General features: G+C 41.4%; 1 protein-coding gene across 3 annotated transcripts in view; it reads left to right on the top strand.

Annotated features, from left to right (window-relative positions):
* triob (trio Rho guanine nucleotide exchange factor b) overlaps positions 1-27,090 on the top strand; it is a 154,961-nt gene that overhangs the window by 29,374 nt on the left and 98,497 nt on the right. For all 3 annotated transcript variants that reach the window (XM_084053314.1, XM_084053316.1, XM_084053315.1), the window contains 3 exons: positions 21,132-21,206; positions 21,853-21,967; positions 24,283-24,475. In XM_084053314.1, coding sequence (XP_083909440.1) covers positions 21,132-21,206; positions 21,853-21,967; positions 24,283-24,475 — 383 coding nt within the window. The remainder of the gene's footprint in view (positions 1-21,131; positions 21,207-21,852; positions 21,968-24,282; positions 24,476-27,090) is intronic.

Consider the following 27,090-nt stretch of genomic DNA (forward strand, 5'->3'; position numbering starts at 1 on the left):
CCATGTCATTGGACCTTTAAGGCTTTTTCCCCCCATGTCATTGTTTACAGAACGATGGGTTCGCAGGTGACCCAGCGTGAATACTCATAGAGACCTACAGGGTATACGAGTATAAGAGAAGATTACAACCAGTCATCATTAAAGCCTATTCTGTTCACAAATCCACAGGGCGACAACTGTTTGGCTGGCTTAACGTTGTTTCTGTGTAAGTAGCCAAGCGCACAGGGAGGGGAGAAACTGCTTAATGCAAAGCAGCACTTTGCAGTCACTAAATCTTATTTTAGGGGGGGTTTGGCGGGCATGGGGGGACAGTGAGAAGAAAAGCCAATTGGTGAAAGGCAAAAGAAGCTGGCAGTGCCGTGTCTTTTCTGCAGCTCGGTGGGTGGCAGGGCGTTGGCCTGGCCAATGTATGCTTTTGCCTGCTGTTCAGTTTGCCTATTTGCCCCATGGCAATGCCACTGTCGGAAATGTAAGAATTGGCGTGATAATATCCGTTAGATCCATGGATGTTGGGCTCCTTTAGATCCGTTTTGGAACAGCACTGGATTGGCTCTTCTACTCTGGTTGTGGTTTGGTCCTGGTTCTTTGCAATGGCTGTGCTGGATAACCACAGCTGGCAGTATGCACAGGCAGGAAAAGCCCTGATCAGACTCTCAGGTACGGTTGTGATCATTATCGGTACATTTTCTGTTCTCTGTCCATGGCATCTTGGACTGAACGCTTACTTTTACTTTACTAACAGCAACTTTAATGGCACTAGGCCTATCATGTCAAATATCCAATAAATGTGGCTCTTACTTTGTTCTGAATTAATTCTGTTTCTGAATTTTCTTCAGGGAATTGTCTAAGAGACACCAAATTTCATTTGGTGTCTACAGCATTTTTGCACTCTGATGTTTCAAAGGAGAAAATTAGTTAAAGCAGTATAAGTTCATCTGTTAATTTGTCAGGAATATTAGTGATGATTTTGGGAACATCACTGCATGTTAGTTTTGTTTTGCATTAGGAGTTACCACAATGTAAAACTTGCCACTGGAATCAACAAAGTGTTGGAAGGCTGCTTAGGAGCAGTCTACTGCATGTGTAGCTGGTGTAGCCTACAGTATATTTCTTATTTCACATATATATTATTCAAAGAGCATATTTCTTTCTTTTTCCTTTATTTATTCAGGGAAGCCCATTGAGAGCAAGCTCTCTTTTTCAAGGACGCCCTGATAACAACATAAAATACATATATAATGAGAAACAATAACAAACATTTGAATCACATTACAATGTCACAAATGCAAAGTTTATTTGAGTTCACTCATAAATCGGGAATACATGTGGACTTGTTTCAGCTTTTGCGAGAGAATCCTATACTAGGCTTTCTTTTGTGTCATTTGTGCATTATTCTGTTAATTCATTAATGTTATGGCACTAGCACAGTTAGCTCTAACCTCGCGTTGTGATTGGATGAGAGGCTTTCTAATGTGTGCAAATATCTCCCGATAACGGCACAATAACTTTAACTATAAACGCATCTGTAAAAACATAGTAAAAACTGAATATTTACGCAAACACGACTCACTCTGCATCCATTGCAAACATACCAAACGTATGCCATCGCGAGTCATTTGAAAACACAGCACAGTAATGGATATCTGTATCCTGTACATATAATTATAACCGTATTTGGTATTGCCTCAGTCACCAAACACGTTGACTAAGATGGTGTGTTTTGTATTGTCTATTGGTTGGTTTTGATTTAAAGTGTTGTGTTGACCTCATAACTTTGCTAGCTATTGTGCAAGGATGTGCTGTGCTGAGACATCTAGAAAGGCCACGATAGAACCTACAGTATGCATACTGATCGATTCTAACATCACATTGAAACAAAAAACAGCACTATTGGATACTTTTTTTTATGATAAGCACTATAGGAGGTTAACAGTTTGCAAGGTGCCTGACTGCAAGTGATATAGCCACAACTAGGCGGGCCGCAGTCCTACCACTTGACCTTAAGTAGGGCCAAATTATATTTGCTACATCCACATAGCTTCATCATATGACGTAATTTCCAGCTCACCAGCTCATGTCCACAGGGACGTCCGCGTGCATCCCAGATTCTATGAGCGTGCATACTTATGTGCGGAGAAGTGTATGTGCAGACAAGTATAAACTGAGAACTAGGCCTGTCACAATTATTACATAATCGTCTAATCGCAATTATTTTTGCGTAATCGTCATAATCAATAATCAATGTTAAAAAATGTCATATATTAAAAAATAAATAAAAAATAGTGGAAATAGCAGATCTATAAGATCGGCTATCTCTACTATTAATGTTTATTCTTAAGTATAAAGTGATTAAATATGTGTTATTTGTCATATCTGCCCCGTGCAACTTTTGTTTACGAAAGCTAAAAGCTGAACAGAAATGTAATTTTTATTCATAATGTTCCATTCATTTTCAACGACAGAAACAATTAATCGTTAATCGCGTAATTGAGTGATAATTAATCGTCAACTTAAATTTGTAATCGTGACAGCCCTAGATTCTATGAGCGTGCATACTTATGTGCAGAGAAGTGTATGTGCAGACAAGTATAAAATGAAAACGCTCTGTTTGAGGAATGATTGAGACTAGATCCATCGCTACTGTTGTATTATATTATTTAAAGGACTTGAATTTGAAGTGATGTTCATGGCCGGTTTGTTGAATGGAAAACAGAAAGGAACCTGAATTAAAAAGACTTCTCGAAGCTTCGCTGAAGGAATTTGTTAGAATCAGATGTTCTTCAGAGGATAACAGGAATGCACTTGATCCAAAAGTAAAACTCAACCTCTTCTTTCATTAACCACAGGTCATTGGATTATGCCTTGTATAGAGTGCAGTGTTGTTTTCGCTAAGGAGCGTGTGTGCGTGTCTGCAGAAACAAATTGTAGTAACAGATTGTGACATGGTTGTAATCACAACCATGTCACGTCCGCTGTCCGCAAACACCTACACGGGCGCGGCAAGTATAATCAGGCCTTATAGTTGCCCACAGCACACTGAATGGTACATTACAGGACAAATATATGCCTCAACATCAAGCTTTGCCGTCAGGGCTATTTACAGTGACCCTGTTCAGCACCAGCTCAGGTAGCTTAAAGACACTTTCACACTGAATAAAACAGGAAATGGTCTCTTTCATGCTTCTGTTCCTCTCCCAAGTCCCCTTTTGCTCAGTGGCAGAGACATGGTGGCTGCAGGGGTAATGAATGCAGATGTCTGAGGAGATGGCTGCTGTGAGGCGATTAGGGGAAATAGAGCTATTTGTCATAAGGATTGCTCTGCAGAATGAGATCACAGTGTGGCTGGCTGAGTGGGGGTGTATACTGCCATAAGCATAGGAGCAAGGTGATTATTCCTAAGGCCTGGGACAGTGACGAAGAGTTCATTTGCGAAAACAGATATCTCAGTTTGTATTAACCCTGTATCATGTTTTCGTTTGTGTGTATGTGTGTGTCTGTACGCTCCAGGGAGTATCAATCTAATAGGTATTAGGTTGTTCTGACAATATATAAAGTTTACTTTTGTTCCTAAAGTGTGTGTGTGTGTGTGTGTGTGTGTGTGTGTGTGTGTGTGTGTGTGTGTGTGTGTGCACTTGTGTGCGTGCGTGCGTGCGTGCGTGCGTGCGTGCGTGCGTGCGTGCGTGTGTGTGTGTGTGTGTACTGTATGTAGTGTACTGTATCGGTCGGTGGTATGGCATGTTTAGCCCATTGACCATGACTTGCAGTGTACTTGCAGTGTACTTGACTACTTGATTACTGCTAACAATCTTCCAAAGCATAGTTCCATATTTGTACCAGTTTTTAGTTTTATTTAGTTTTATTTAGTTTTTGTATAGTCTTTCTAAGGAAGCCATTGGATCCCTTTCAATTCAGAATGAACAATAACTTGCAGAGACTTGAAATTTGCCTTAGATACTGTAGGTATATAGTAATCACTTCTGTGATATTTTTTTCATTATCATTTTTAGTTTTTGTTACATTATTGTTGTGTTGTAACTTGTAATGCATTTCAATGCATCACAAATTGATTTGAAAAGTCAAGCCAAAAATTGTCCCAGGAGAAAAGATTGATTTATTAACAAAAGCCTAATGTCTGTGACTTCATAACCACACAATGGTGTTTAGTCAGCACTGACTCAATTATTCTGGTAGTTTCAGTAACGTTTTGCTGACTCTGGAGGAATTGTAAACAAATGTAAAATATAAAAATAAAGCCATTAACAGGAAAATGTTTCTGTACAATATATGGCCACAGCTGTGAATAGACAATGACATACTGACGCCAGTAGGGTCCTTCAACAGTACTGTGTGTCTGGCTGTCTCAAGCCCTGCCTTGTTGTTTAAAGTATCATTTATACTCTGTGTTGCTTGTCGAAATTAACTGAGTTTCAGAGAGAGCGACACCAATGTGCAGCAGAGGATAAATAAGGTTAAGCCTGTGCAGTTGTTTACCCACATTTGTCAAAGTGTCATTTGACAATTACTTCAAGTTCATGTTGTTGTTATGACTCAACAAAATGAGAACTTTCCATCTTGACTTTTTTCCAAGCAACAAACATTGTCCATTATCTTCTCTGCACAACCCTACACTCAATATAAAGCCAATGTATAAGCCTTGTGTTCCATGCTGTATCTGTTGCTACACTATTGCTGCAATTACATTCAAAGAATGTTTTGAAAATGTTATACGGACATATATATTTGATGGGCTGGCTACTACTGTGTCTACCAGCTGTCTACACAATACATGACTAGCAGACTTTAATGCCTGATCAAAGTATTGGCACAGACAGTTCCCAGAAGGTGTGGAGCTTGCCAAACTTCTGCTGCAGTTTATTATTGAGAGTTAATCTCTATAGCAATACATTCATGTTTGCTCATGGTCTCAAACTGATAGTGGTGAAACGGAGAAAGTGTGCTCCATGACAGAACAGAATTCAATACACAGCAAAAAAATGAAAAGAAAAAAAAGAGTCCATTTCTTACACACTCAGTACCACTCAGGATGCTGCTGTGTGCTGGCAACAGAAGCAGTGGGTTGCCAATGGAGAGGCCGAGGGGAGCGCGAACTATGCTAACAGACAATAGGTTGGATGGAAGGAAAAGAGAGAGGGAGAGGAGAGATGAATGTGTGAGATTGAGTGAGTGAGAAAGAGAGAAAGAGGCTGGCAGTAAAATATATAAGCAGATGAGAAGGAATTAGAGAGAGAGAGAGAGAGAGAGAGAGAGAAAGAAGAAGAAGAGGGAGAGCAATAAAATATACAGACAAGGTGTTTCAGTGTCAAGATGTTACTCTCGCTGGGGTGCCTGCCTGGTGGCTCAGCCGGACCATATGCTCCTTGTTGTGAGTGCGAGGCCCCGGGTTCAAATCCAACGCCTGTTTTGTCTTGCATGTCTCACCTCCCTTCTGCCCTTGGTTTCCTCCCGTCTCTCTGCACTGACCTATCTTTCATGAAGTATAAAAGATTCCCAAAATAAACCAAACAAAAGCAAAAAGGTCTGTGAGAAGGTAGAGAAAGAGTTTGGCAGATGGCACACACACACACACACACACACACACACACACACACACACACACACACACACACACACACACACACACACACACACACACACACACACACACACACACACACACACACACACACACACACACACAAGCGATTTCAAAGCTATCAGGAGAGAATGTGTCCCTTCAGTGATATATAAAACCAAAAAACGTTATCATTTACCATACTAGTAGCATGTTAAAAACATGCAAGTGTCATCATTATTTTCTAACAAAAGTATTTTCTATCGCAACTTGAGCGAATGGAGAGAGCTTTATGGAACAATTTAGATTTTTTAGACAGTAGTTAGAACGAGGAGGCATCCATGGTATTGAGTCCTTTCAATAAACTGCATGTGGCTGCGTACCATTGTCAGAACACAGATGTGAGTACAGTGCTTCATTATGGAACATTGAAACAGCTTTGATTGTGTCTTTCATTGGTCTCAGAATAGCTCCATAAACCAGCCCTCTCACTTCCACTGTCACTGAACACTGTAATAGTCTTGACCATTGTTGTTCTTAGAACTCAGTGGTGTAAAGTACTAGTATTTTCAAACATTTTAGTACTTTTACTTTTGGTACTTTAAGTACATTTTGATACCAATACTTTTGTACTTTTACTCAAGTCAATTTTAAATGCCGGACTTTTACTTGTAACAGAGTACTTCTACATTGTGGTATTGATACTTTTACTTAAGTAAAACATTTGAGTACTTTTTCCACCACCGTTAGAACTTCATACATTGTGCAAAAAAGGCTTTATATTTATGGTATTATGTTAGATTTGTTTTCATGTACAATCTCAGTCAGTGAAGCATGTTCCATATTCCATTCTGTTTTTATATTATTTATACACAGATCACTTATTCAGAGGCTGCTGTGTATGTAGGTTAAGGGTCACAGAATCATATGTTGGTTTTTCACATCACTGTCCCTTGTGGTGTGTTGTGTTGTGCTGGGTTGTGTGTCATAAGTTATTTATGCATCGCAATATATGGTCAGGGGTTAGAGCAAGGCCAAGGACGTAGGGTGAAAGCCACCGACACACTTGCTATTATCAACACAATGGAACAAGTGTTCAATATCACCACTGCTTATGATAGATAGTCGTGTACAGTAGCACTGACTGTGGCACATTGAGGAAAGCTGTATGCTGCAACTTGAATGAATGAATGAATTGCATTTTGAGCATGTTAAAATTAGTCAACAAAGTAAAAAGAAAAAAAATGCAATATAATAAAAATACAAAACAAATCAAAAATAGCCACTCAGGCAACAACAAAATACTATAATTCTACATGTTCAAACTTAAGTTCTGTTAAAATATAAAAACAAACAAAGACAGTCTAGTAACAGACCCGGCATTGCCTGGCAAATAGGTGTGCAGTTTGAGAACAAAGCCACTCTGTATTATATGAACGTAGACAGACATCATTCAAGTACTGTAGAGCAGGATTTCCCTCTTATCTTTGAAATATCAGAAACTAATGGCTTCTGTTCGGTGATTGCCCAAGCTGTGATTGGTCTACTTTTGTGAGGACATGCTGTACATATAAGACAAACCCTGTTCCAATGGAGACATAGACTTTGCCCATGGGCAGTCACGCCGCAAAAAGACAACTAAGTTAAAATGACTTTTTAGATTATACACAGTAAAATCCTCAGTGTTAATTTATCCATTTGTATTAACTCTGAGACTATAAAGGTCCATGTGGTTACATTTGTACACTCAGAGTTAAATAAACACTGAGGATTTTATTGCGTGCAATTCTCAGGACCCGTTGAGAGTTGCTGAGGGATGTTCATCCAGACATTACCTTGCGGTGTTGAGATTTTTATTGGCAAACTTCACAAACCCACTGCTTCTTGCCCCACCGAAACTTCTACCTGTTCCTGCCAGACTTCCCGACTTTAAACAAACCTCAGAGCTCAGAATATTGAAGCCATAACGGATCGGACCTTCAAGTACGTTGACTCTCCACTAGTAAAACATTTGTTTTGTAACCCCCCCCACCCACCCCCCGGTCAGTTATTGAAATACACTTTGCATGTGTTCAGGGGCTATATCCAGGTCAAGGGTTGCGGTAGGAGCCAAGTGTTATTTTTTGCTGTAAGCCACACTGTAACAACAATATGAGTAACCTGACGAAAGATGAGCTCACCACCACTGCCCCCTAACACCCCGACCCCCCCACCCCACCCCACCAACCCCCGACAACACTAGTTGAAGGTCACAGTACTGCCAGGACAGAGACGTTTGAGGACAAACTCTGTCTGTGTCTATGAAAGACAGGGACAGAAAGAAGAACGTAAACTGTGTGCGTGTGCGTGTGCGTGTGCGTCTGTGTGTGTGTGTGATTCAACGGGGGCGGGATCTAAAGAATACAAAAAGATTATCCACACACCGTTATAGCTAGCTCCCACTGTGTATTTATTCAAGAATATACATACATTGATTGCATATCTGTATTCTCTCAAACACACAGTACAGGCTTATATAACGGTGTGCGTATTATCTTTTTGTATTCTTAGACATGAGAAGGAAATCATGCAGAGGATGGGAACTAAAAAAGAAATGTTGGCGCGTGTGTGTGTGTGTGAGAGAGAGAGAGAGAGAGAGAGAGAGAGAGAGAGAGAGAGAGAGAGAGAGAGAGATATTTGTCTCCATGTTCTACGGTACAAAGGCAACGTGAGCCTGCTGTTATTCTTGTCTGGGTTGTCACACAGGAGACCCTGGCAAACAGCACATCATATAATGCTCAAACTAAAGGCACTGTCCCTTAGGAGATGCAACACCCAGAGTAGTGACAACATCTACCGTAACTCAACAAGTAGGGCTGGGCAATTAACCCACAATATATCCAAACCGACTTTTAGATCAGAACCAATAATCAACCTTACTTTGCTCATGTAGGTTGAGATCTTTTTGTCTGATTAGTCCGATCAGTTGTACAATGGTGGCATGCAAAAAAAGGTCACAGCGCGTCGCTATGTGATGCGTTGTGTCCTTGCAGATCGGCTATTTTCACTATACTAGAGGTTCGGGCCAAGTACTGTGCATTGGACAGATTATTGTACACAGTGAGTGGACCCTGTGTTTTTGAATTGACCCAACAGGCCTTCAGCTCAGGATTCTCATTAGAATACTGATAGATGCCCTGCAGCAGGACAACATTCACAGATTGGATCAATACAATGTGGCAAATGTCAGTCTTGTGTGCGTGTTGAATGCTAGATAATCAAATGTTTTTACTCCTGCTATCTTTATTGTTTTCTAACAGCATTTAGCCAGTTGAATGCAGTATAAATTTGGTGTTTGACTTACATAAACCTTGTATCTTAAATGAACTATTCTTGATTCTATATTGAAGATTAATATGTGCTTTGTGTAGAACATATTTTATATGGCAAAGCAAAATGGATAGTGCATGTCTGAAATACATGACCATTGAAAGGAGAATTGACCGCAATTTCTGTGAATTCCAGAGATTCTCTCAGATAACTTCCAGGATGTTCACAGGAGAATTCTGACAATGTAACTATTTCTTATTTTCTTAGCGATTATTCTATCGATAACCTTTCAAATTAATCAAATAATCGAGAAGCGTGATTTTATACATATATATACTGTACACACATATATACGTACAGTATATACATACACACACATATATATATATATATATATATATATATATATATACATACAGTTTATATATTTTCCCCCCATTTTTTATATATCAAGAAATCGATTAACCACTTATGTGTGTGTTATTTTATACTTTGTCGCACAACGTTGTCGTACAAAAATAGTGAAAATAGCAGATCTAAAAGCTCACAATATGCACCCTTTGCGACACGTTGTGAGCTTTTTGTTAGCCGTTTGTGAGTTGGGAGCTTTTACCCTATAATGACATGGCCAAAATAGGGATAGGTTATTAATCAATCGTTTTATTGAATTATCAATTATCGATACGTTTTTACAATCGATTACATCGATGAGTTCTATTAACTGTTAGACCCCTACACTGAACCAAAGCATTGATTTAGTGTTGTGCGGATGGATGGTGGGCCCAGCAGTGTATCCACAGCAGCTGGCGGCCTGCTTTCTGCCCGCTTCTTTTTTAGGTACCCCAAAAACCTGGGAAATTAGTACATCCTTACCTCAGAGGAAACACTATTCTTAGAGTCCTGCAAAGGATGTCAGTCACAGCGCTGCTATGTGAAACATAAGCCAAAATGCATGCACGCACGCACACAGACACACACACACACACACACACACACACACACACACACACACACACACACACACACACACACACACACACACACACACACACACACACACACACACACACACACACACACACACACACACACACACAAACTCTCTCTCTCTCATTCACCTTCTCTCACTCTTTCACTCTCCCTCCCTCTGTCCCGGTCAGATGTAAGTGAACTCAACCCCACACTTCCCCTGTGTTGACGCTGCTCCCCGAGCCCTCACATTCCAAGTCAGACCGAATCAGACCAAACTGAGCCAAACCAGACTTATCACAGAGGGAAGAATGTTTCCCAGTTCTCTCTGTTTTCACACAAACCCACAGTAAGATAGATCCCGGTCCCTGGGCGAGAACGGAAGCGAAAACACTGTGAGCAGCATCTGAAATCGATCAGTGTCACTTTACTGCACAGAAAAATCTAAAAGAACATTAACATCTAACGTGACTCGCTGTCGTCAATTTTCTATTTCATACAGTTGTTGCCTTTTAGCTGTATTGGAATACAAATATGTAGACTGTCAACAAAATAAATGCTCACTGTGGATGGAGGGCTTCCTTGGTGTGAAGACACTGTTTAGGGTGTACTGCACTGAATGCTCTGATCTATCCTGTTATCCATGCTTAATAATATAGTTACAAATTCAGTATGTGTCATCAGGCTTATGCCGAGGCAATCACACTAGGATATATATATAGGTTAGTAGCACTGTTTATGTAACTGTCTGTACTGCTGCTCATTGAGCATTGCCATTACACACTTTTCTAAAGCCTAATGTAACCTCGCTCTACTAGGCCATACGATAGCAAATGCCTGGTTCAAGCATCGACTGTCATTAGCCGATGCAACGCGGCGGCAATGGCTCATAGAGTGAACCGGAACACCCTCGACACCCTGGGTTAGTGTCCTTGATGGCAGGTGCCTTGCATGGTTTCCTCTGCCGTCACTGTGTGAATGTGAGTGTGAATGGGCGAATGAATGTAATGCACATTGTAAAGTGCTTTGGATATTTGGGCGATATAAACGCACCATTTACCACCTGTAACGAAGGATACGACGCCCCCAGCATGAAAGCAGCTAATTTGGGCACAATGCCAGCATGACATCACATCTTTACAGTTACTTATAAGTCAGCCTTTCCTAGAGACTTTGCTCTGCTACAAGAATAGAAGAATATTCTCTAATGACCCACGGAAGAATACACATATATTCCCAAAAGGTTCGGAAGAATAGCGACATATATTCTCCACAGAGTCACAGACGAATAACCCCATTGAGTGGACTGTAACTCCTATAACATTATATAGGCAGATATTGTCAAGATATGAGACAAGTGTTGGAACCAAGTGCAGAACCAGGCAGGGAGATCAAGTTCAATGTTTTATTATCGCTCTACAAGGTGGCAATAAAGCAGGCCATACAAGGTAGGACACACCATGACAACAACTATAATCTGACAAAATAATGTAGAACACAGGGAGGTCTAAATAGACACAGACTAACAAGACACAGGTGAAACATAACTACAATCAACACATGATTGGCTGAGACTGAACAAGACACAGGTGAACTACAATTGCAATTACAGACTGGTGAGACAAGACAGGTAGCAGCAACTAGGGCAGACAGGAAACACTAGGAACATAACTACTCAATAAAAGCACAAGGAGAACAGGAAATAATAGGGACGATACTACATAATAAGATAGAAGGACACAGATCATGACAGAAATAGTCATAAACCGCCATCCCAGGTACTAAGATTGAGCCTTACACCCTCCCATCTATACCAGAAGAAACATAGGCCTACCTCAAACTTCAACCTAGGTTCAAGTGTACTCTCTAGCCCGCCTGGTCCCAACATTACTGAGACCCACCTTTGTTCTACCACCGTCATCGGAGGTTTAACGTGACACACTCGCCCCCATCAGCGTCCTAAGATAACTAATAACAATATATTATCGTAAGGACCAATATCTTGTGTAACACAATATCAGTCTCTACAACCACTATAAACTTCCTTTAATTGTATGACCATTTCGCTCACCGAACACAATTGATTTTCAAGCAGAATGTTTTTTTCTTCTTTTACTCGAAAATCTGTCTTTTTTTGGCGAGTATAAATTAGGCTTAAGCTGTGCAGATGCTCCATGGACAGGCTAGTCTGTCGTCTGTAGGATTGGAGCCAAGGGATTGGCAGGAACACAGCATCAATCACAGTGCACGAACAGCACTATTATGCATGTGGGTTCATTTTGGGGTTAGGAGTGCTAGATCAGTGATCCTTTTTCATTTCAATGAAGCCTAGTTTGATATGCATTAGGCCACGGATCCCCGTTTGATATTATTTTCTATCTCTGACAAAAAGTTAATCAGTTTAGCATCAGCATTTAGTGCCGTACTGTACTAGTTCAGGGGTTTCAAATTGAGTAAAATTTGGCTTACCAGGAGGTCACCAGTACTTTCCTTGATGTAGGGACCCACCAAAAACAGATTTGAAACCCAAATTTGATTCAGATGTTCTGATAATTTTAAACATCTAGTGACATGAAATTTCACTAGATGTGTTTAGCAACACTTTTCACATTAGAATGCAATGTATTTTATATTAGGTGACAGAAATGCCAAACATAATACAGATATATGTCCACAACATAGCCAATGTACACAGTACAGTACCCCAAATATTGTGCATGCCATGGAAATGAAGTGAGCCAACGTCTTGTACAAAGTGGTATTACCTTGGACCACAATTTGAATCCAACTTTATTTATTTTTTTAAGCACACTGTCCATCTGCCTCTTGTGTTACTGGTGACGCCAGCCAACAGCAGGCAAGATTAACGACTTCAAGTGTTGATACATGCCGTGAGTCTCCATTGTTAGATCTTTGATAAAAGCTGCTTTGTTTTCAGCTTGTGGTCTGAAGGACATGTGGAGACAAGAGACTGGCATGAAGCACTGCTCTGAAATACTCCATACAGACTGGCACGTGACTGCTCTGTTAGGAGGTCAACTGGCAGGGGAATGGCATACATTATGTGCCATGTCCTGATGTACTTCTTTCCCGTCAGACCAGGATGTAACGTCTGGATTTTGGGCACAAACCTCATGTGGGGTTTTTGGCATCATTTCTTTCATATCATTCACACGAGACACTATTCGGATTTGGCACTTTGGCTTGAAAACGTTTCCAGAGTCTGTGACATTCCATCCCAGCAGCCCCCATTAGGCTACACAGCATTTATCCAATGTCACTGCAATGCAGATTACGGTACAGATTTACACGTAGAGAAGATGTCCCATTTTTTATCTATTTATTTGTTTATTTATTTGTGCTACCGCAGTAGTTCCTCTACTCTACCTCAAAAGGTACTGTACAAGTTGAACAAGTTTGTTCAACTTTAGCTTTTCCAGCTTTCAGAAAGTAAAAGGGGTGATCTATCAACCTCCAGTAACATTCAGCCCTTTTCTGCTACAGAATTTAAACAGCTATTACTATTCTAGTGCCAGTTACTGTATACTCTACTGTACATGCAAGATAGATGCATGATGGCACTCATTCAGTATATATTTGGAAGGCAGGGGGCAATTGACCCTTCGTCAAGTTCCGCCCATGGCACTGCCCCTCTTCACGCCCATTGGATGCTGTTGCTTGGTTGGACAAAAATCCTCTCTCTTTTCATCCACTTCCATTGAAAAAAAAAAGTTTTTCAGTTGCCGTACGGCCAAAGGTCCCGGCCTGGTGAAGACAACAACAATAGCCTCTCCTCCCCCCTAAAACAAAAACATGAAGTTCACACTGAGGTGAAACCCAAACCATAACTCCCTGTTCTAGCGGCATGTGTTAGATTGTCATGGTGTTTTTTCAGCCAAGCCTTTTAGAGGTATAGAAGGACAATATGTCAAATCAAATATAATGCTATGGTAAATATCATAATAGTAAGTGAGAAAAGATTCAGACCAAGGGAAAGAGGCAAGAAAGAAAAATCAATTACAGATAAGAGGGGACAATAACACATTTCCTATTTGAATTCTCCCTGTGGCGTTCTGCCATATCTGAGGAATGCACAGTTGCATTATTGCATGTTTTATTTAACCACATGAACCCTAGCCTCCCTATTCTGGGCATGTCATCATAATAGGCGGACATTCAGCTAAAATTCAAGAACGTTTGGCAGAAAATAGCAGATAGAAAATAGCAGCGTTGCAATGCGTTGTGTTGAGCTTGTCGATCAGCTATTATTTGATGTACAATGAAGTATATATGGTTTAAGTGGTTAATACAAATAGCCTTGTAAGGAAAGAGAGAGTCCTTGGAGAGCTCTTTTTAGGACGTTGCAAATCGCCAGTGTATGTGGTGGCAATGCAAATGATCTCTGACAGTGTCCATGACAAATGGCTGTACCATTACCTACACCATAAGCTACCCGCGTAGTTCACATTCACATACATATCGTCACGAGTGTTGTGAGTCATCATCATTTATCATGCAGCATATGCCTTCCCTACCCAGCACCATCGCTGCAATACTCATACATAACACACTATCATTGTCCTGTTGATGGATATGTGAACAAGACATCTCCATGATTGAGTATGCGTGTTTGTGTGTGTGTGTGTGTGTGTGTGTGTGCGTGTGCGTGTGCGTGTGCGTGTGTGTGTGTGTGCGTGTGCGCGCGCATGTGTGTGTGTGTGTGTGTGTGTGTGTGTGTGTGTGTGTGTGTGTGTGTGTGCATTCATGTTTGACTTTGCATGTATGCGTGCCAGTGAGAAATGTGTCGGCTTGTGTGTGTGTGTGTGTGTGTGTGTGTGTGTGCATGTGGGATATAACAGCGGCATGTGCCATTGCTGAACTGCCAGTGTCCGTGTGACATACTGCCTGCTGTCATGCGTGTGCGGTTGATGTTGTCACCTCGCAGTGATCATATTGTCCTTCCGTAGAGACCGTTGAAAGGACAGCGGCGTCACGTCAGGCGCTGAAAGAACGCCGGCAGAGTGCTGATCATGTGTCAGGCATGATGTGTGCCCTTCCATTCTGCTGCTGTGAATTGCAAATGAAAATCCTTACTTCTTGGTCAATATGCATTGCTGATTTGCAGTGAGTGCGTGTCATTTTACAGGGCATTATATGAGCAGAAAGCATGTACAATGGATTGCTCTCATTGTGGGTGTGCTATGAGCCACCAGGCCATGATTGACAAGCTTTATTTCATGCTCGGGAGACTTGTAAACGAGCGGCTGTGCGTAGTGGGAGAAAATGATTGGCGTGTGTGTGCGTGTGCGTGTGTGTGTGTGTGTGTGTGTGTGGGGGGGGGGGGTGCGTGTGTCTGTGTGTGTGTGTGTGTGTGTGTGTGTGTGTGTGTGTGTGTGTGTGTGTGTGTGTGTGTGTGTGTGTGTGTGTGTGTGTGTGTGTGTGTGTGTGTGGCAAGAATTGTGTTTCAGCAATTACGGTGTGTAGGGCAATCCTTTCATTTCTAGTACGTTCTATGGGCTGTTACAGCATATAAGCTAGGCTAAAAGTAGCTAGGGCACTGTAGTTGTAGAAAATGTTATTTATATACCCTGGCGTTATGACTGAACCCTGAAGTGATGAGTTGTCATTGTTTTATACTGCTGCGTTGAATAGTAGCAAGGCTTAATGCTGTGGGATCTGTGGTGGCTATTTCTGTTTTGGTATCTTCGTGCATGTGATCACAAATATTTAACATGGGACTTGAGACACATTCTAGAAGCTGTACTGGCTCAGCAAAATCCTGAGTGTTCATTTTGATCATCACAGCTCTGCTATTTTCGAAAAGGTCTGACAAATTTAGAAATAAGTTGCGCACTTTTACTTTGGTTCTCTAAGTATAATTTTATGGCAATACTTTTGTAATTTTAAGTAGAATGTTGCATATAGGCCTTCTACTTGTAACAGTGTATTTCTACAGTGTAAAAAAAAAAACACTACTGCAGTGCATATGGACCCAGCCCTTGAACCAAGAGAGCTGTGGTTGTAGACAGACTGGGGAGAGAGGTCAGTGTTGGCCATGTGCCAGGCCAGGGCCAGACTCTGACATGAACTGCAGCTTTACAGACAGAGGAATGTGGCGGAATGTGACACACACACACACACACACACACACACACACACACACACACACACACACACACACACACACACACACACACACACACACACACGTTTAGATACCGTGCTGTGAATGGAGCTTCACAGCGAACAGGACAGGTTCCATCCTCTGCTGTATTGTTTGCTTTTGTCTACCACAATGTAGTGGTGGATAAACATCTGTCCTATTATTGCCTGTGTGTGTGTGTGTGTGTGTGTGTGTGTGTGTGTGTGTGTGTGTGTGTGTGTGTGTGTGAGAGAGAGAGAAGAATGACTATGTGGGTACTGATTATATACACAGCATGGAATAATACTGTACTCATAGAGTCCTTTAGAGGGCGAAGGCTTGGGAGAAATATAACGCGTGCGTGTGTGCGTGCGTGCGTGCGTGCGTGCGTGCGTGCGTGCGTGCGTGCGTGTAAGGGAGAGAGAGAGAGAGAGAGATAAACGTGATGAGACAGAAGTAAGGGAGCAAAAAGATAGCATCAGAGACACGGACAGAGACAATATGAGAGGATACGTTTATATTAGCAAGAGATTCGGGTCCAGAGAGAGAGAGAGAGAGAGAGAGAGAGAGAGAGAGTATGAAGCCATTATTGCTACCTCATTCCTGTCTCCTCTCAGCCTGGGCTGCCTGGCGGTGACATTATCCTTGAGTCAGGCTGTGTCCAGTCAGGCCATTTCCTATAATGAGCTAATATGCTGTGATGGTCGTCCAGGCTTGACCGCTGCTGCACCGCTGAGTTCCTCAGACCTGATGGGGCTGAAATCTATATTATATAGCAGCACAGCAAGGTGCTATACATTGTCATCGTGGGTCTCACGGTGTCCTCTGTGTTTGTGTCTCTCTTTGTCTGTCTCTGTTACTATGTCGTTATTACACTGTACTCTTTGGACTCAAATCTTTGCTTCTGGGGGTCCTGGAACAAAATATTTGAGATGTGGGTCAGCGGCCAAATACGTATCATTTTGGGGTCCTTGACATGAAAAAGTTTGAGAACCACTGATATTATAGCAACATAAGTGTTTCAGAAAACTGTTAGGATTTAGAAGACATTTTGTAGAATCGGCCTCAGGTCTAAATGGGTTAATTTAACTCACAGAGTGCACAAATGTAACCAAATGGACCCTTACGTGTCCAATGGATTCTCTCTCTCTCTCTCTCTCTCTTGCTCTCTCTCTCTCTTTCTCTCTCTGCATCACTGTATTTACTCCATCCCCCTCTTATTTCCCATCATATGACCCTTTTGATCTCTTTGAAAGATAATATGTAACCTTGCTTTCAAAGGAAAAACATATTGCAGACTCTGGTCATATACTGTAATGTTGCTGTCTTATAAATAACTTGACAAAACATTCCAATTTTGTGCTGGTCAGTGCAGAGAAAATAATCATGTTTGAGTGCAGATTTGCTCTGTTTTCTTTTTTTTTATTTAGCCTATATCAGAAGGGTTTTTCTCATATCAGAAGTAAGTTTGCGACGAATTAAGGATTATGCGCTTCATCATGGCTTCATAACCATTTCTGCTTCTTGGGTTCTGTCTCGTGTGTGTGTGTGTGCGTGCGTGCGTACGTGCGTGCGTGCGTGCGTGCGTTCGTGCCTGCGTGTGTGTGTAATCCAGCACTCAGTGCTCAAGCTGCTTGCTAATTAACTAATTTCCATTCATAGTTGCTAACTGATATGACAGGTTGAAGTAAAGATTTCTGCATCCTTTCTTCACTTTTCTATCTTTCTGACCCGGTTTATAAATAAATCTATGGTCCCAAGTTGATGAATCTCTTTTCTCATAGCCTGCTCTCATTTAATTGTATTTATTTTTGGGTGGTACTTTATAGCTCTACATTTAGGGAGTGCTTTCATAAATGAGAGCTGCTTACATACCAAAAATGTTGTTTACCAAAACAACCCCCCTGTTTCGCAGTCATCTTCTCTTCTCTTCTCTTCTCTTCTCTTCTCTTCTCTTCTCTTCTCTTCTCTTCTCTTCTCTTCTCTTCTCTTCTCTTCTCTTCTCTTCTCTTCCTTTCACTCAATATTATGTTTGTTACTTCTGTGGTTGTACTTGTAATTCTGTGTGCATAATTGTACATTTGTACATGCATTTGAGACCATTTTTAACTGTGTGTGTTGAGAGAGAGAGACAGAGAGAGAGAGAGAGAGAGAGAGAGAGAGAGAGAGAGAGAGAGAGATTGCCCTAGTGTCGCTGCCAGATGCAAATAAGGGGTATCCAATGACATCACCCTCTAACTGCATCTGCAGAGAGAGAGCACCATCCTTCTTTCCCTCCCTTACAGTTCTCTCTCTACCGCTCTCTCTCTTTTAGCTCTCCCTATCGCTCAATTTTCACTTACTTTTCTGCTGTTGTATTGTATAATGATCTGCCATCATGGCTATTGGCTAATGTCCACTAACTATACCATTTTTGTCTTTCATTGTTTCAGTTTTTTTCCTTCATTGACTCTTGTTTCATAATATTCAGCAATATAAAAAGAGCAAGTCATTCAACAACATTGAACAACACTATCAGTGTCCATTTTTATGATTTCCTGCACAAATCAACACACAGTATCCTGTGTGATGCCCAGCTCTCTCAGGATTGTGTTGGTCTTGTCCTGGTTTGTTGTGTGACTGCTGCTGTGATGCTGCTGTATGATGAGACCCTGAAAATTATGGCCGTGTGTGTTTCACTTGTGTGCCTGTTGTTCCATCTTGTTTCTCGGTATTAACTATGTACCATCTGGTGAGGAGGCGGGGGAAAGGCGTTAACACCAGCAGACCAGACAAGACAATGACAGATAACCTTGAATCACATGTACACCAGTGGTTCTTCTCACGCCCCCCCTCTCCATTTAGAACCCTGAGGGTCCCTGGACTTCACTTTGAGAACTCAATGCAGTACACCAGTGGTTCTCAAACTTTTTCATGTCAAGGACCCCCAAATTGACACTTATTAGCCCGCGGACCCCCATTTGAATAGATATGCCAGGGACCCCCCATAAGAGAAGATTTTTACGGCTCTATAGCAGTGATTCTCAACCATTTTAATTTCAAGGACCCCCAGTTTGACATGCATTAGGGCTACGGACCCCCATTTAATGGCATTTCTATCTCTGGGACCCCAATTCATATTGTAAAATCAATGTTAATCTAACTCTGAGAGTGTACAAATGGAACCAAATGGACCCGTTAGGGTCCATTTGGTTCCATTTGTACACTCTCAGAGTTACAGACCCATAAGGGTCCATTTGGTTCCTGTCCATCATTTAGCTGGGTACCCCCTGGAACCCCCTCAAGTACCCCTGGGGGTCCCCGGACCCCACTTTGAGAACTCAATGCAGTACACTACACGGCTATTGTATGATAAACAATAATATTAATATTGATTGATGCTTTTAGGGTTGATGTAATGGTTTATAGACAGTTCATGTGCTGGATTCAAACTTTAATGCAAGGTAGCCCAATGACTTCCTTAACGTAATTGATTTAGCTACTATTGCAGTTATATTTAGTTGGATGGAATTGGTGTAATTTTGATTAAGGGTTGAATAAATGATCTGTTTCAGTATTGTTAATTCCTCATTTTGGAAGGCACTGCAGACCATGCTATGTATAGAATCTAAGGCATTTTGGGGAAAAGTTGCTTTTTCTTCTTCTGTGTTATAATGACAACTGACAGGAAAGATTCAATTGATAAGTAATCTGGTTTTATTAGAAACAGAAAGTGAGTATTTACTGGTCCCCGGGGAGGGGGAAATTACTTTTCTGCATCCATGTAAGTGTCTTGCCAGCGACGTCACGAGCTCTCAGAACGTGGGGGGGGTGGACTTTCGGTGGATGCATGCACGCACGCGCAGTGCACGTGCATGAACATGTTTGTTTTTTTGTTTTTTTTGGGGCGGATTTTGTTAGATTTTTTCCGGTTTTTGGTTACTTTATTTCGGTTTTAGGGTTAGGGTTAGGTTAGGGTTATGTTATTTAATTCTATTTTTTGCCTGATTTTACCGATTTATTATCAAAATAATAAAATGAATTACATTTTTGCAAAAAGTGGGGGGTATGAAATGAGGGTGTCGTGTCGTACGCACAGTGAATGGCCGTGACACCCCTGTGTCTTGCTCAGGTACACTTCAACATGTAGACAGGGTCAAACCAGCGACCTTCTGATTCCCTCACAGACAGCCTTTCTACCCACTCAGCTACAGCCGGCCTACAGGGTTGTGTCTGTTTTCAACTGTTCATTTCAACCTATCTTAAGTAGGTAGTTGTGACTGTTGGCTCCAAATCTCTTGAGATGAGAAGTTGTACACTGGGTCTGTATGATTTACAATGGCTGATGACTCTGATGATAATCAGCTCAGTGCCTAAATATGTTACTGCTTCATCAAGCTACCTGGTTTGCTGGCACTTTCATTATGGCGAAAGTATGGTTCCCTTTTCAGAGAAAGCTTTGTTGTGGAAACAAGCCAGGCTTCAGTAGAGAAAGGTTTAGCTTTGGTTCATTTGAACTATAGCAGAGCATTTGATCTATGAATTTCTTATTTTTTGTATTAGTTGTTCAGTCCTTTCATGCACAGCTTGTATGTGCTACGTTCCACTATAGCCTCTATGGACTCCATATTCAAAAACCCTTGCTAGAACGTTAAATAGAACAATTAAATAACAATTTCCAATCACTGGCTGACACAAGTACATAGATACAAAGCAGATGTTAGCAAGGTGAGTTAAAGATAAACAAATAGCTACATCTACATGAAGCTATAATAACAGGATTTGAGGAAAGTGCATCATTTATAGAAATGTTGGAAATGGCTCCTGGAGGTTTTGCTGACTTAGTCTTAGCTCACTTACAGTGCATTCTATAATGTCTGTACTTCAGGCACTGATATTGAATGATATTGAAGGCCTACAACAAAAGTTTGAGAGCTTGCATAGCAGTATTTCAACTTTCAGCATTTCCCAATAATAAAATTGGAAGCAGTGACAGTGGAGGATAGGCTTCATATTTGAGATCTTTGGCTCTACATTTCATGTTCTCTAGTTACCTAATAATGGTCATTGTGTTGTCTCTGTTGTTTCGGTCTGTACATCATCTGTGACTCAGGATTGTCATGACTTACAATCTAACCTCTCTGTGTGTCTCTGTTTCAGGGTTTCATCGCAATGAAGACATGAAGGCCATTGATGTTCTTCCCATCCTCAAAGAGAAAGTCGCCTTTCTTTCAGGTATAATAAGACACCTTCCATCCCACCCTGTGAAGTGACAGTGGAAAAATGTTAATGGATAGAATAATTTCTTTAGCATAACTGTATGGATGGCGCAAGGGTAAAGTACCTGCCCACCACCGTGGAGGCTGCGGTTCCATTCCCCCGGAATGGCAGGGCGTCCTATTGATGCAATAGCAACTCCTACAGGTTGGCTGGGGCACTTGTTCAGCAGGGGAACATGACTGGGAGGGATGTGTGTGTTCCTCTGCACACATGACTTTGTCCCAGTGAAGCTCCTCACTGTCTGGTGAAAAGAAGCGGCCCTGGTGATTCCATGTGTATCGGAGGAGACACTTCCCAGACCAAACAGTAGGGGTTTGCAGTGATATCTGTACACATGGGGGAATTGGGAATATGAATTGGGTCAACAAACACAAAGAAATGGAAAAAAGGCTTGTCTACTGTCAACATAACTATGTTGCTAGGATCCTGTGCTGCTTCGGTCTCAATTTTGAACATCAAAAAAGTTCCACAAACTCTGGCAATCGGCAGTGTCCCTTCATTTGTCCCAAGCAAAACAACCCAACAGTCTGAAAGCATGTAAAATGTGAAACTGTGAGATTTGGTTAAGAATGTTTCTTCTCATGGTGGCATTTGGTTCCAGGTGGTAGAGACAGACGGGGAGGTCCAGTTCTCACCTTTCCGGCACGGAGCAACCATGACAGAATACGACCCGAGGACTTACGTAGACTCATAGCTTACCTCGCTACAGTCCCCAGGTAAGGTAGTGCACTTGAACACACGCGCACGCACACACGCACGCACGCACGCACGCACGCACGCACACACACACACACACACACACACACACACACACACACACACATACATACACAGACAGCATCACATACACGAAAATGGTTTCAAAACAAAAGATGCATTTGAAAAAGGTTTACAAATGTAAAAATAACTATGAAACAGCTGCACAACAAAGGACTAAGAACGTAGAACTACAGTACCTGCTACTAACTTTCAAGAGACTGGCACTTGGCTATTAGAAATAGTTACATAAACACGCACGCACGCACGCACGCACGCACGCACGCACGCACGCGCTATGCGCTATAGCGCCATGATGGTTTAATTTAGCATTCTCTGTGAAGGTTCAACCTCTCTCTTTCTCACACTGTCTGCACACGTTTCCATCCATCCCACACTTTTTGGACAAGCCATCACCCTATGTGTGCAGGTTACTTAGCTTCAGTGGTGGAAAAAGTACTCAAATGTTTTACTTAAGTAAAAGTATCAATACTGCAATGTAGAAGTACTCTGTTACAAGTGAAAGTCCGGAATTCAAAATGTACTTGAGTAAAAGTACAAAAGTATCGGTATCAATATGTACTTAAAGTACCAAAAGTAAAAGTACTAAAATGTTTGAAAATAGCCTAGGTATAGTGTTAAGTAAATGTACTTAGTTACTTTACACCACTGGTTAGGTTCTCTCTCTGTCTGACCACTTGTGATGGCATGCTGTTAGAGAGAGAGTGGGTCAGTTATTTATGTGACATAGTGTTAACCACTCTCATCCTGGCTTCCCTATTTTGGCATGATTGTCACTATAGATGAACATTTTGAAAATCTTTTCAAAAGATGTTTCGTTATTCGTTGTGTGATGAAGTATATCGTTGTGCTTAAGTGGCTAATAAGTAAAGTATTACCTGTCCTCTGTATAATGTTAAGCTTCAGGCTTTTCACTCTTTCACTCCTCTAACCTCCAGGCTAGAGGTTGACAGTTAGCAAACAGTTACTAGCTTTTCGTGTTGCGTTTTGTTGTGCTTTACTCTTGCGTGCGTTTTGTTTCAGTTTGTGAAGTTCAATTTCCTAGGCCACCCAAGCCACTCATTTAACAGTTAGCTTCAGACAGACCTGTTGTGGGTCATGCTGGCTAGTTTGTTTGCAGTTTGTTGGAGGCTGTTTTGTTGTCTCTTGTACATCACTACATGAAGGTTTTTTGTTTGTTTGTAAGGTACCTCTGTTGGTCTTGCTTACGTAGTTAAATTGTCACTTGTAGTGAGTACACAGTCTGGTGAGTTGTGGTTGTGGAAGACCTCAAATTGTTTGATGTGTTGAGACATAGAGGTGAGGTTAAATGCCTTTGAATCTTCAGGAAGGATAAAGAACGTCTTAAGGTGTCTGAATGTTTTTTGAGCTGAGAAGGAAAGAATCTTCCATTCTTCTATTTCCTCCCTTTTCCACAAATTTTCTCTCATTCTCTTTCTTTCTCTGCTCTCTTTCTCTTGCTCACTCTTTCTGCCACCCACCCCCTCCCTCTTTTTCTTTTTGAATCTCTCTGCTGTTCGAATCTCTCTCTCTCTCTCTCTCTCTCTCTCTCTCTCTCTCTCTCTCTCTCTCTCTCTCTCTCTCTCTAGCCATTTGGCTGCCAGTGTGTTTCCAGAGAGTGAGGTCAGAGTGAGTTAGTGCAGGAGGGCCCGTGCCTGTTTCTGTCTGCTAGCTAGACACTGAGATTAAAGCCTTTAACACTGAGAAATAACCTTTTATGGACTTAAACAGCGCCACGACTCCTGGTAAGCAATGGAGGACATTTCAGTGCTTAAATGTTTAACTCTTCTTTTATTCCGCCCCAGGTGCTCTGCCGAGGGGATTTGTATGCTATGGCGTATTTTCATTTGAGAGTCGTTCTCTCTGCTTCTCTTCACTTGACTTTTTCTTTTCCAAAGGCTAATAGTGTTTCCCTGTTTCTCTGATTATGCTACACAAGCAGAGATGTATTCATCATTCAGTAGCTTGAAGGGATCTCTTTTGCATCAGGCTTGTTGTTGAAACACTGAAGGTTTTCTTTTTAACCTCACTGTCAGTGAGATTTATCATTTCATATTTCCATGTGTTTATGCCTAACTAATGTTATACCTTTGTTCATATCAAATCTTCCATTTGTTTACATTCCATTCAATGTTTTCATTCCACACCATTTTCCATCTGTCCGTATATCATTTCATGTGTCCATTAGCTAAAGCTAGATTATGTGCTTAGCTTTTATTGTTGGCTGATCCCTTTGTTTATGTGTGTGTTTCAGTGAGGAGGTGGCCAGACATGGCTTCACAGTCATCGTGGACATGCGTGGTTCTAAGTGGGACAGCATCAAACCGCTGCTGAAGATCCTCCAGGAGTCGTTTCCCTCTTGTATCCACGTCGCTCTCATCATCAAACCGGACAACTTCTGGCAGAAACAGAGGACCAACTTCGGCAGCTCCAAGTTTGAATTTGAGGTGGGTGTCAGCGCTCTATTATTGTACTTCTCATAAACAATAACACTCTCTTTTCTCATCTGCAGCATTGAACTTGTTGTGCTTGGCCCGTAGTTGTGAACAGGCAGCACGCCATTGTGGGATTCATTGGCACTAGATAACAGCATGTGTTAAATGCTAAATTCTACTACTTGACTTTATTTTTAACTTGGTTTGATGTGGTTGTCACACATAGAGTAATCCATCAGCTTGTCTCTCAGTGTTCCAGTCTTAGCTAGAACACTCATTTGCGAGACCAGTAGTTTAGTGTAAAAAATGTGTTTCCAAAATAAGCGGACAGTTTAACTGTATATGGCATGAGGGACTGACATAACATAGGAGTGACTCTTTTGTTCATTGTTAGCACTAGTGCAATGCCTCTTCTAGGCATTGCTGTTAACCACTTAAACCTTTATAATTAGTTGACAGGGGTTCCCCCAGGGCTCTATACTGTAGTAGATCCTCTAGTATTTCCCTCTACACCAAATCTCCCCGAAAATAGCCGATCTGGGCGACCTGATAAATGGTTAGGTGCGTACCACACATAGACTCTGATGCCTGACAACGAGTTCCCGGTTTATTGATCAAATAAAGGCAGAAATGCATGAAAAAATTACTCATCAACCTACAAGCTCACAACGCTCTGCGCTGTGACACACTGTGGGCTTGTAGATCTGCTATTTTTGCAGTGTCAACACTTATGAGAACCACGGTATGGCTGTTTGCAGTAGTGTGGAGACTGGAGAACCACAGTGTCGTGAAGTGCTCATGGGACCAAGTTCACACTCGACACTGCAAGCCCTTGATGAGCAGATCTTAAGATAATGCGAAAGACATAGACAGAGGGAAAGACAGAGATTCCGTGAATTCTTAAATATGAGTGATGCTACATATTTGTCTTTTAAATTGAAGTTAGTTCATATGAGCCGTTAAGGCCTAATTTAGTGGCTTTAATTGGACTGCCACTCGATGACAGTGGAAGTGTTCTGTCCCGTGTGAGCATGTGGTGCTGGTATATTTAGTACTGACCCGGTTACTATGGAAACAGGATTTATATATAGGACACCACAGAGTGTTTCTTTTCAGGAGAGAGTTGGATTAACTCTTTAAGATCTGGAACGCATCTGTGTCATTTTTTGATTTGAGCTAAAAGGCATTATTTTACACTTTGGCTATTCAAAAATAGCAGATATACAAGCTCGTAGCGCGGCACCGAGTGCCGCGCTACGAGCTTGTAGATCTGCTATTTTTGAAAAATCGTGAAAATGTGTGCAAATCTTTGAATAGATATTCTTTTAAAGCAAACTTTTTAACTGAAATCTTTGCTTCTGGGGGTCCCTGGAACAAAATGTTTTGAGATGGGGGTCGGCGGCCAAATACATATCATTTTGGGGGTCCTTGACATGAGAAAGTTTGAGAACCACTGCTATAGCAACATGCGTTTTTCAGAAAACTGTTGGGATTTAGAAGACATTTGTAGAATCGGCTTCAGGTCTTAATGGGTTAAGACTGGCCGCTTGGATCCTTGTGATGACCAATCATTTTGTACGTGAGTGTGCAGTGATGGGGATCAGAGGGGTCCTCTGTTTGAGTCCCTAGGCTGTGTGGGAAAGAACTGGTAGAGGGAGATAACTGCTTTCCCCTCCCTCAGCATCCACCATTGAAATGTGCCAACTTCTCCAATGGAGCTGCTGCTCAGTTGCAACCAACGCAAAACTGTGGGTTGACTGGGCAGCTCCCAGGTGTGAGTAATACTAAGCCATTAAAACCCGGGAACGCATCTGTGTAACCACTGTAACCATTATTCTATACTTTGGCTATTCAAAAATAGCAGATATACAAGCTCAGCACCATGTGCCGCGCTACGAGCTTGTAGATCTGCTATTTATTTATTTTTAATCTTGAAACTTTGGGCAAATCTGTGAATATAACTTTTTTTTTTCTTCACATTTTAAAAAGCAAAAAAAACACACAAACAACGTATGTTGCTATAATATCAGTGGTTCTCAAACTCTTTCATGTCAAGGGCGACCCCCAAAATGATATGTATTTTTCCACAGACCCCCATCTCAAAATATTTTGTTCCAGGGACCCCCAGAAGCAAATATTTGAGTTAAAAGTGTATATATATTCAAAGATTTGCACACATTTTCACGATTTCTTCCCTCAAAAATTGCAGATCTACAAGCTCTCGGTGGCGCGCTATGAGCTTGTATATCTGCTATTTTTGAATAGCCAAAGAAATCTAAAATGACACGGTATGCGTTGCCGTATTGAATGGGATAATGTATGTAGGTGTCCACTCTCTTCCCGCAAGTACTTGCCAAGCCTCTCCATGTGTATTGCTCTTAGACAACCTGGTTCAAAGGGTTAAAGTTGTTGGCCAGCTCTTGTAGAAAGCAGGACACAGGGACATGGTTAGTAATAATTTTTCATCTCACTAGGATCAATTCAATATTAATTTGTAATCCAATAAGTTCAGGAAATGGATTGTCTGGTTCATATATATAAAAAAAACGTGTTTTAATTCCATTGTCTAATATGCCTGTTAAGAAATAATTGGGAATCTATGTTTAATCGCATCTGCCGGTTCTATT

The sequence above is a fragment of the Gymnoscopelus microlampas genome (genome assembly GCF_963454915.1).
Source record: "Gymnoscopelus microlampas genome assembly, chromosome: 3".
In the NCBI taxonomy this organism is placed as follows: Eukaryota; Metazoa; Chordata; class Actinopteri; order Myctophiformes; family Myctophidae; genus Gymnoscopelus; species Gymnoscopelus microlampas.